The sequence below is a fragment of the Conger conger genome, chromosome 12 (assembly GCF_963514075.1).
Source record: "Conger conger chromosome 12, fConCon1.1, whole genome shotgun sequence".
NCBI classification, from domain to species: Eukaryota; Metazoa; Chordata; class Actinopteri; order Anguilliformes; family Congridae; genus Conger; species Conger conger.
The window spans coordinates 18,225,703-18,238,044 of NC_083771.1; the positions used below are offsets into that span (position 1 = coordinate 18,225,703).

The 12,342-nt window shown below is 42.2% G+C and overlaps 1 protein-coding gene across 16 annotated transcripts in view; it reads right to left on the bottom strand.

Annotated features, from left to right (window-relative positions):
- Nucleotides 1–4,917, bottom strand: part of cast (calpastatin) — a 79,210-nt gene extending 74,293 nt beyond the window's left edge. For 7 of the 16 annotated variants that reach the window (XM_061262827.1, XM_061262835.1, XM_061262833.1 and 4 more), the window contains exon 1: nt 4,703–4,915. In XM_061262827.1, coding sequence (XP_061118811.1) covers nt 4,703–4,753 — 51 coding nt within the window. In that variant the 5' untranslated portion in view covers nt 4,754–4,915. Of the gene's footprint in view, nt 1–4,702 lie in introns of all 16 variants that reach the window. The other 9 variants (XM_061262825.1, XM_061262824.1, XM_061262826.1 and 6 more) reach the window with 4 other exon arrangements.
- Between the last annotated feature and the right edge of the window lie 7,425 nt (nt 4,918–12,342).

Genomic DNA, 12,342 nt, shown 5'->3' on the forward strand with positions numbered 1-12,342 from the left:
GGTCTGACGAAGAGGGGTCGCCATAGAGCGATGAGAGCAATAGAAATGGCAGCTCACCCCCTACCATGCTTCGGCAAGGCTGAGCCAATTGTTGCTTCGCCAATACGGACCTCCAGCTATAGCCAGCAGAATTATGCACTTTTTGCAGAGAATGAGCACCTCCTGTTCCCAAGGTGTTCATTGGCTGCTGAGTGAAAGAAAAACACAAAAACTTGTGGATACAGTGCCCCCTCCAGGACTGGAGTTAAACCTGCAGACACTGCGGCCCTCCAGGCCGAGAGTTCAACACCCCTGCTTTAACGAATGACAGGTGTGTTGAGGGCTTCTGAATCAGACAGAACCATACATGTTGCATCTTGCAATATTAAAAAGTGCTCCCCAAACATTCCTAGGTTCTGGTTCTATAATCTCCACCCCAAGGATCATTTCCTGCTAAAACCTGTAGATTAAATTCCCCCTAAATATCCAAACCACAATTTAACCTTCAAATAAGCTCTTCATTTCCAAGTCCTTATTTAGATACATAAATCTGGTGTCTTACCCCTGGACTTAAGTGAGTTTTTTATGGAGAATCTACTTTCAAAAGTGAATTTAGTCGAGTAGGACAAGGCTTAATCTGTGTCTGTGAAACTGGTCCACAATTCTGTATCTACTATGGGATTATTTACCCTCTTTAGGGAACATAATATCAGAAAGAGCATGCATTAATTAGATTCCACCTTACATACCAGATAATTTTAGATTGATTTTCATTCTGATTTCTATTCCAGTTTGAAGGACTGACAGCTTTACGTTCTTCCTGCACACACAGCTCTAGTTGTAACAGCAGGATTGACGGATCCTTCAGTTTAAAAGGCTGCATTTCTTTGTTTGGGCTGATTAAGCTCTTTTTTTCCTCTTTCACTCTTAGCAATTTTTTCCAGAACAAACAGTGCTTTGGGGATTGGCTTATATTTTGGGCAGGCAACGTCATAACTGCGACCTCTTTGGCATACAGCTTGCATCACTTTTGGCTCCGGATTTTAAATCTGCTTGGCAACACTGACTCACCTCCACAAATTTAAAAAGCCATTTGTGCATGAAGCGATCTGGCTGCCCAGCCCTGCAGAATACAGCAGAACCACACATACCTCAGTCAGCATGGGCACGGCAGGAGTTTGCACTTGCCTGTGAACAGCACTACTCATTTTTCAGATAGAAATTCACATGCCTGTATTCGCACGTTCATCCATGGGTGAACCTCCATGCTTCCCCCGAGGTGAGGACACGCCTCATCCTCCAATCAAAATGACTGCTCAACATATCGTGGCCATTTCACTGGAAGAGAAAAATGTTTGTACGGACTGGTTGGATGATAATGAACATGAAACATGAAAAACAGGTTTGTCTCTCTGTTCTGGTCATGTTTTTGTCCCTTGCTATTTTATCCATGAAGTGTGGGACTTTATCCAACTGTGGTCAACAACAATAAAAAAGATTTGAGCTCAAAACATGTCAATGTGTGAGAGGGAGGAAAGCCATTGGGTGAGGAAAAGATGTTTTAGCTCAAACTGACCCACTAAGATGACACACTGACTTCCTTTATCACCACAAGAAGATCCTGCTCAAAAGACCAGGCACAAGGGCAACTCTGAGGTTCACATTCATTCATTCATTCAGGAATATTGTTTGGGTAATTATGCTTTACTATAACAGCTGAGGTCACATGTTTAATTCTACATGGTTTCATTGGCTACCAGAGCCAGCCAATTGCAATGAGACATTTTGCAGTTATACCCAAATTAATTATTTGGTGTGTGTACATAGTTCAGCTTGCTCTAAAATGAGAGGTTTAAGGTTCAAAGTGGATATGATTGACAGTGTTCTTGGAACACCATGCCTTAGCTGCCAAGCATGGTTGGGACACACCCGTGAGTAACATTCCATAATATTAAAAAAACACTCTCGCTTAACCTTCAAAAGGCTTATGACAGCAATTGGATTCAATTCATCCAAATGCTGTCAACCAGGATTCGTTGACAATTCCTCGTCTCGTTACACACGTTCAGGAACAAGAAAACAGCACCGACTCATTTGTTAACAGTACAATAGAATAAGTACCTTCCTTTGAGGGTAGAGACACGCCTATATTTGCATTGCTCATTTAACCGAGGATGGTGACACTTCGTAACTGATTAAGAAGTGATACAGTTCCAACTGACACTACCACCAAACTGTGGAACCACCACAGACGCTATCATTACTATTGTGATGACAACAGTGAGTGAAGCACGTCAATAAGTTTCCTGCTTTCATTACTGTATGTGGAAATGTTGAATTACATTATTCTACTTTAGAGTTACCTAGTCCAGGACATGGAGAGCTTAGAGAGTGCTGGTATTCATTTGTCACTCAGCACATAATAAGTCAACTCAAGCAGTAGATTACACTGTGGCTTTGCCTACCAATGTTTCTTGCATGCAAATTACCTGCTGAGATTGTGAAATCCAATGCCAGTAGACACTGTGTCTCTGTGGAACCAGTGTTATAGGGCATTCTTCTACTATTGGGGCGACATGGCTCAGGCAGTAAGAGCAGTTGTCTGGCAGTCGGAGGGTTGCCGGTTCGATCCCCCGTCCGGGCTGTGTCGAAGTGTCCCTGAGAAAGACACCTAACCCCTAAATGCTCCTGACAAGCTGGTTGGCGCCTTGCATGGCAGCCAATCGCTGTCGGTGTGTGAGTGTGTGTATGAATGGGTGAATGAGAAGCATCAATTGTACAGCGCTTTGGATAAAGGTGCTATATAAATGCCTACCATTTACAGGTATATGTGTGAGACATCTATGTGGTATTAGCAATCTTGAAGCAGAAAAGGCATTAATAATACATTTAATGTCATCACTTTCAACTATGTTCTATGTTTTGCATGATTATCAAAGGTGCCAATTCGCCTCAATGAATAACCCATAACTAGTAGCCAATTACATTTCCCTGAGCTGTAGATGTAACAGGACTAATTGTATTGACAGTTTACAAGACATAGTTAAATTGAACTACATCAATGTTATTACTCATTACATTTAAGTCAAAGGAACACAGTAAGTCATTGTTTATGATACCAGGCCTGTATTTCTGAAGGTTAATGAGTGTCAATCAACATGTTGGCTGAGTCTATGTTGATAACTTGATCTTTGTATCTTCACCGCAGTGAAATATCTATGCTGTGCACATTGAATTTCCTGCATGGTCCCAAGTTTTGGAAGCTATTTCATGCTGCGTTAGCTGAAGAGAATTCCTTTGAGTTAGCCATCGGTTTGGACTTATTATTTTGTTTGTTCAGCAGATTGCAGAGGGTTGTAGGGCTACATTAACAGATGTGGGAAACGTCACATTCAAGACGTTCAAGTGTCAAATTCTACCATGAAAATTGTGAGTGTGGTGCCTTTGATTGGCAGCTGAATGTCTGAATTGACAGGCTTAAGTAAATAAGCAGACTTCACAGTGCAAAAATGCAAGTGCATAATAAATGAGAGAAGAGCATCAAACAGAGTTTTTACCATTTGCTGAGTTTTGTTGTCTCAATATGCACATTAAAATCACACTTGCATGCTTGGGCACTTAGTGCGTGGGTACATATTCTTAGCGTAGGTTGACTAGTGTGTCCCATTTCACCAATAATCAAAAGTGCAGGGCGCTTGATGTGCACTTTATGCAGATTTACACTAAGACCACCCCGGAGTACATACAGTGCACCCACAATTAAAACAAGTTGGCAACGTTTATTAATAGCGCTGCGACTACAATAAATAATTTTAACTAGGTACCAGGCAACAAAAAGTGTGTCCCAATAGTTTTAAAAATACCCGCGCACTTAAGCACTTAATACATAGGCCTACTGTACATGCAAATTGACGTTCACAATACGTCAAGTACATAAGCACCCAAGTGCACTTGGAGAAATGGGACAACACCCTTTGTGATGTGGTCATTTGTTAATTAATGTGCTGAGGTTTCACTCTGAAGTGGTATTTTGCTCATTCGTGTGTTGAATTTTCACGGTTACATGTTGCGAACTGATGAGATCGTTGGTTTGTCTTGGGTTTTCACCATTCGATGTGGTATTTGTTATTTGAATTGTGGCATGAAATAGCTGCACATCAAATCGGGTTCGCGGTTCTCTTAATCAGTAAGGATTAAGGTTGGGCTTTAGCTTGTCCGGGGGGTGACGTGTTTTAGGATAATTTCTGTCACGAGCAAAATATGGTCCATTGCATCACATTTCTTGTTTATTAAATAAACAGCAGACTTAAACAATGCTGAACAATTCCGTGATTTTAAAGAATGATGGCCACTTTACAATTATTAATAGAGACTTTTTATCTGACGAACACAGTGGCGAAATAAACAAAATCAGACGGGAGACAAACTTTAAAATGTACGATACCTTTAGAACTATGCACCAGAAAACAAGAAGCGTGACTTGGAGATGTCGTAAGTGATTTTGTTGCGGATAGACGAAAAGATTAGCCTATATGATGTTCATGTTGTACTTGTACTTGTACAACACACTTGTACTTGTGTTTGATCTGCACTTCGTTTAGCGGACGCCCTGGATAATAATGCCTTGTAATGTAATGTAATGTAATGTTTGCTCTTATAAAAGTAATCACCATTGCACAAACGCATCCAGCAAATGAGACAAATTTGGCCAAAAAAAACTCACCCCTTTCGCCTTTCCGTGTCGAGTGTGCTTTTTCTTCTTATTATTTGGCATCTTCCGAGTTGTGCGGACAGTATAATGTGCTGATCAGAAATAGTTTCCCAGAGCTTTTTCCCCGTCGCCCAAATCGCTGCTCCTACTGCAGACTACAGAGGCTGCTGGAAGAGTGTGAGAGCTACATGTATTTCCTCATTGACGAGTGTGTTGGGTTTGGGACCTCAGGGCGGTAGACTATGTGTGTGGAGACCGTGTCTATGGTGTAGACGCCCCCACGAGAGAATTACTGCGGTGCGGATCGGCACTGGTCATCAACATGCGCATACTTAAAAAATAAATGTGCTCAAGTTCGGTGAAATTCGGCATCTGTGCACCGCCCTTGGGACACCATCCAAACGTGCTGGATTTGTGTAAACTAAACACGATGACATGAGCCAGTCCTCAGTGCAGTTTGAAGTCTCTAGCCGCTACACGGGATGATTGTTCAAATTCAGCAGTGCAATCACAAGATGAACAACCATCCCAAGTTCGCAGGATTCGTCTAGAAATTCCTCACCTGAATGGTTAGAGAGGTCCAGAGAAGTTTTTGGACAGTTTTGGCTGTTTGTTTCCACTCATCACCATCTGGATTTCAAGCTACAAACTTCATCTAACCATTGTTTTAATACATTGAACAAAATTGTATGGGCGTCCTGGTTAAGGCACATGACTGGGGCCCGCAAGGTCGGGGGTTCAAATCCCGGTGTAGCCACAATAAGATCCGCACAGCCGTTGGGCCCTTGAGCAAGGCCCTTAACCCTCCATTGCTCCAGGGGATTGTCTCCTGCTAATCAACTGTACATCGCTCTGGATAAGAGCTTCTGCCAAATGCCATTAATGTAATGTAATTGTCCTCACTGTATCCTGTCAAAGTTCTCACTGTATCCTAGTTTTTGGTGAGCTGACCTTAGGTGAGTTTAAAACCTAAAGACCAGTGTTCATCAGGCCAAGAAGGACGACAGCTGTCTAGCTGTGTTATCAGGAAAACTGACTGAATGTGCAGCTTTTAATCGATCAGTTTTACTCTTATTACGTTTTACTGTGGTTTTCTTCTCATACTTACACTCAAGTAGAAATTACTATGCGTATCACTTACATACAAAGCACAGTACACTCTGTGACAGTGCTTATAAATGTACGCAGGTGTGTCCCTGATAGCGCTCAAAGCATTTAAAAAAAAAAAAAAATATATATATATATATATATATATATATATATATATATATTTATATATTTCATAATTTCTGCAATGAGATATGAAGTGCAAATAACATCTACACAGATATGTTTGCAATGACATAGATCAGATCATGGATAATGTTTGCCACATGCATACCAGTGGCCAACATTACCGATCAGAACTGAACACATACTGTATGGGTGTGGGACTACTTACTGTAACTCAATGAGTGAGTAGTATTCCGGCATCTACCCACATTCCATCCTGGATCCAAACTTCTGCACTGTTCCATGTACAATCCCAGGATCAGTGTTCATGCCCCTATATTCCCAATTCTCATCTCTTTGTGTAGGGTGTTGACACTGATCCATCAATCAGCACAAATGGGTCAAGTGTTTTCCACAGTCAGTGCTCTTCCAGAGTGACCCAGGAACTTATCTGGCAGTCAGACCTGGGTCAAACGCATAATTGTTTAGGATCCAAACACTTTTTCGTGCTTGATTATTCTTGCCTAGGGCAATTAAGCCAACCAGGAGGACCAAAAGGCATAGCTTGCACTTTTGGAGAGTATTTAATGGGTTCCAACACACCAGACAAGCTCAGTAAAGCATAGAAAAGTATTTGAATCCAAAACAATGATGTATATTTGGCCCAGGTCTGTTCCTGAGTGACCCGAGAACTTCTCCAGCAGTGGAATGGTGCAGTCACTAGGACAGAGGCTAAGGGTGTGCTGTTATTTACCACTGAGAGCGTGACTGGAAGTCATGTAATGACTACACCATGGGGGAAAAGAAACCACACGCACCATCAGTTTCTGCTCTGTAGTATTTGTCATATTTCTGCTTCAGATACACTCATACTCCAGCACAAATACAGGTCATGTGTGTGTGTGTGTGTGTGTGTGTGAGAGAGTGAATGTGCGTGGGTGTGTGTGTGTATGTGTGTGTGTGTGTGTGGGCAAGTGTGTGTGAGTACATTTTTGGGAAGGAGAGAAATGGAGAGAAAAAAGAGAAGGAAAGTAGGGGGGAGAGGAAGAGAGGGGGGAGTGAGAGAGAGAGAGGGGGGGGGGAGAGGGAGAGCACTAATCAGTACATAAAATGAGTGGGAAATGGTTTACAGGACTGGCTACTGACTGGAGTTTCGGTGGTTTCTGTTTCTTATCTGATGGTGCCTGGCTTCCTTTTCCTGAAACATACAGTATCTGCCGTGGCAATGCAGGTCAGCCAAAACATACAGTATATCCACCCACAATGTTGGGCGTTGCTGCAAAAGAACAACTTACCCTGTACAAATATAGATTCATAAATAAATAAAGAACACACAGGCCTAATTGCATTCATTTATTTACTCTTTCATATTTATACATACATTTGCATTCATTACATTTCCAACCTCATGCAATAAAAACAGTGCAATGCATTGAACAAATGAGTGACTCATTTACCAATACTTTTCCAAGAGTTCTGCCTTTGGGGCAGCATGTAGCCTAGGGGCATGTAGCCAAGAAAAGATCCATGCAGCTGTCGGGCCCTGGAGCAAGGCCCTTAACCCCACAATGCTCTAGGGGGGATTGTCCCCTGTTTAGTCTGATCAACTGTAAGTCGCTTTGGATAAAACCATCAGCTAAATAACTGCAATAATAGTACTATGTAATAATAATCTCAGACAGGGGTGTACACAAAGTTAAAGGCTTGTCTTGCCACAGCGTGGTTTTCAGAGATCTAACCAATGGTGAGCATCCCAATACTCAAAAAGACATATCCCATTTTCCTCCACATAAGTCTGGATAGGAGAAAGGGTGGCAGCGAAGGAAAGGAGGATGCATTTCTTTAGTATTGGGATGCATCCAAGGGCTCAGTCCAGACTGTGAGGGTCCCGGCAAGGCAGTGAGTGATTGGCTATTGTGTTGCAGAGAGAGAGCGTTTCATTGGGCAGTTGTGAGAGTGACTTGTATGGTAGTTCTGCAGCCTGCAGACCAGCAGCCCAAGCTGCACATGAGTGCAATCCTCTCTGACTGCAGCTGCACTACGGGGAGCAAAATATTAATAATAATAATAATACTAATACTAATACTAATACAATTCAGTTCAGTAAATAAACCAATATAAAATTCAAACATAAGTAAGCATATGTGTACAATATGTTCATAATGTGCAATAGAATGTGATGTTAAATGGATTGTATAATTAATTAATTAATATTATTTTATATATATATTTATTTTGGGGGGAGGGGGTAATATATCAAATGATGCCATACTTATCTCATGTCATTTTATCCTATTTCTCAATTCATATAAGTTAAATCTCATTGTATTTATATAGTTATTTTTGTATAGACAGTGTCACAAAGGTGCTTTACAGAAGAAACAGAAAGGAAAAATGGCAGCAAAAACCTGACCACACAAAAAAAACTCCGCGATAGGAAGAATGTTCTGGAGGGACCCAGCTTCCGCGGGGGAGCCCATCCTCTGCAGCCCAGTGTGATAGAAAATAAATGAACATTCCTGGAGATAAAGACTCCTCCTCAATCCTTGTACTTCATTTTTGGGGATATAGCGCCCTCTGGTGACTCTTTTTGACTTTTTTGCAGAGACAGAGCAAAAGAAAATGGTTTTGAGAGCAGATTTGTGACTACACTTCCGATCCTAACAGCATTGTATGCATATAAGTGACTAGTGGAACACTAGGTTTAAGCTTAACCAAGTCTAAATTGTATATGGTTTTCATAGTTTCCATTCAGTCTGCAGCCAATTCAGACCTTAGAAACAAGGTGCTTGGACTCTAGACACTTCAAAGCAGTTCACATATGTATACTAATAACTGAGCTGTTTCTGAGGAATGCTGTATTCTAATACACCAAGATCTCACATGGCACATAGGCAGTTTAATATCAAATTGTAGAGGTTTAATTTGATTAAAACAGGGATGTTAAAGCTAGGCGGCACGGATGGTGCAGTGGGTAGCACTGCCGCCTCACAGCAAGGAGGTCCTGGGTTCGAATCCCCGTCGGCCGGGGCCTCTCTGTGCGGAGTTTGCATGTTCTCCCCGTGTCTGCGTGGGTTTCCTCCGGGTACTCCGGTTTCCTCCCACAGTCCAAAGACATGCACGTTAGGCTGATTGGAGAGTCTAAATTGCCCGTAGGTATGAGTGTGTGAGTGAATGGTGTGTGTGCCCTGCGATAGACTGGCGACCTGTCCAGGGTGTATTCCTGCCTTTCGCCCAATGTATGCTGGGATAGGCTCCAGCCCCCCTGCGACCCTGATCAGGATAAGCGGGTTCAGATAATGGATGGATGGATGGATGGATGTTAAAGCTGCAGAGTGATGGCCTGTCTTGTTTATAGTTAATAGTTTATAGACTAAGCTGTCCATCATCGTTTCTAAAGGCCAAGACTCTGAACAGGAATTTGGAAGGTATTCCTTTGAAGAATTATTTTGGGCGTCTGACATCTTGAAGTCATTTCATTTTTTCCACATTCAAAGTCAGTACAGATGCTGGAAGGCAGAGGCATTCGTTCAAATAAATATAAAATTAACTGAATAAAAACTAAATAAAATGCAAAAATGAGTTAAATGTATCTGAAGCACAAACCAAATGTTATGTTCCTGTGTTCTGTGTGTATCATTGTTTAGTATTATTTATTCTTGTAATTTATTATTTTTCATATTTCATGTCTGGTTCTGTTTATTTTCATTAGTCTTTGCACTCGTCCTCCCCTGTTAAGTCTGCGTCTGAATGTTTTCCAGTCGAGTCACTCCCCTGTCTGCGTGCCCCACTATTCAGGTGTTTACGGTATTTTCAGGTTTCCAATTAATTCCTCACTCGGGGTCTTCCTTACTTCCTGCTTTGTCTTGGTAGTTAAATGTTGTAAAGCACTATTCTTACTAACCACTACTAATCTAGGTTTTGTACAGTACTAATCCGATTAATACACTTACTGTTCTGTCTAACTAACTAACAATCACTTTTATTGGGTAGTTTAGAAATATTCACGTTACTAACTCACTAACGCATCTCTTAGCATTTCTGCGCTGTTCTATAACTCCGCCTTCCTATGCTATCCCTTATTACTCGTTTGTTTCAGCGAAGTGTTCGCACCTGTCTCTTAACTATCACTACATCTTCAATCTATGCATTGTCTACTCTCTAGTCCAGAGCCGTTTGTTTTACACATGTGTCTTTGTGAATCCAGTCCGCGTTTTCATTTTCCCCCTCGTTATTGTCCTATTACCCTTTCATGTGTTTCACCTGATGTTCATTTGTTAGACCGCCCTCACTCCCATGCCCCACCTAGTTTGTCTCATTTCCCTGTGTATTTATACCTGTCCTTTTCAGTCGCACGCTGCTAGTTTGTCTTGTCCTGTTCTTTTCCCGAGCCCCTCGTATTCCGTCCCCCAGTTCTAGCCTCCTTCTTGCCCTTGCCCTTGCCCTTGCCCTTGCCCTTGCCCTTGCCCTTGCCCTTGCCCTTGCCCTTGCCCTTGCCCTTGCCCTTGCCCCTGCCCCTGCCCCTGCCCCTGAGTCCTTTCCCTTGGTTATCTGGTTATCTGGTTTTCTGGTTTTGACCCCTACCTGCTTCCTTGGACTCTTCTTTGTGTTTTGGGTTTTTGTACCTCTGCCTGTTTGGACTGACCCCCTGGATTTGGACCTTGGCTTGTTTTTTGACTACGCTCTGTCTGCCCCTGCTGTATTAAAACCTGCCATTTTTCTGCACCCCTGTCTGCTACTGGTTCCTCTGTTCCCCCCGGCATAACACCAAAACTTAAGTTGAGAAACCAGTATGTGGCTTTACTGCCCAGCACTGTCTCCCACCGTGAGACAATCTGTTTGCATGCAGCCCCAAGGGCACTTTATATATCCTGCTGATTCCATGGAAATACAATGATGCTGTAGACCACACTGAGATTACATATGAACACAGGTCCAGGGGCCTGTATCACAAAGCAGGGTTACTGAGTTAGCTGGATAACTGCGCTGAGTAAAACCCAGAACAACGCTTTTTACTGCAGTCTATGTTCCACATTTGGGAGGGTTTAGGGCTTTACTCAGTGCAGTTATAAATGGTAAATGGCAGGCATTTATATAGCACCTTTATCCAAAGCGCTGTACAATTGATGCTTCTCCATTCACCCATTCATACACACACTCACACACTCACACACCGACGGTGATTGGCTGCCATGCAAGGCCCCGACCAGCTTGTCAGGAGCATTTGGGGGTTAGGTGTCTTGCTCAGGGACATTTCGACACAGCCCGGGAGGGGGATCAAACCAGCAACCCTCCGACTGCCAGACGACTGCTCTTACTGCCTGAGCCATGTCGTGTCGTATACAGCAAGCTCCTGCATCCTGCTTTGTGATACATGCCCCTGATCTAAACTACTGCACAGTTCATTGCACACCGTAGACATTTTTTAAAAGGAGGATGTATTGAGTACTTGTTAGTTCTGTCAGCATTAATTGGAATGGTGCTTAAATGAGAGAGGCTAACTAAAATATCTTCAAACCTGTCTGGACTGGAGGCTGATTCAGTGTTCAGAGCCACGCCGTTAAATCCTCTCCTTTACTAGAAACGGACAGGGCGAGCGAGCCTGAATTGCATCAGCGGTGATGCCCACTGTGTGATCCATCGATGACTCATCTGCGGGCCACGTAAACGCATCCGCTCTTTAGCTGCAGCCGCAGACTGCACGTGTGCCTCATCGCCCTGGCAACGCCGCTGTCGCAAGCATCTTTCTGTGATTCTGCGATCCTTTTTCCAGCTCACCCATCAGTTACGCCAAACCATATGCAAAAGGTTTGTAAAAATCGTATACCGTATACATACAGACATACAGTATATATATATATATATATATATATATTGCGACGTACAACAAAGTGCAAAGTGCATACCCATAACCAGGGATAAGTGCGCTGAAAGACCCTTGAGGGAAGTACAATTTCAACTGCTACCTGCAAAACAAAGATTTTTTTTATTTTATTTTTTATAATAATACCGAAACACGCAAATGTATGAACAAACCCCTTAACTGGCCAAACACCGCTTACCTAGAAAACTAATATATCCTGATACACAAGTAAATCACAGAAAGACAACAATTAAGGTTTACAGGGAGGTAGGGAGGGACAGGGAGAGGTGCTGCTTGAAGAGGTGCGTCTTCAGTTTGCGCTTCTTAGTAAAAACACATAAGAAACACATATGGAGCAGGCTTATACAAAAAAATACAGTGTAAAATACATATAGAACTGGGATATAAAATGGCATATACTAACATATAATTCTTAGATTAATTCACTATTTGAGATTTTTTTAAACATATACAGCAGTTCACAATTTAATTTTATATTGTGATAATATGTAATATGTATATGTCAAATAAGGCATTGTATAAAAGGGGCCATAATCTTATAAAAAATGCATGTTTT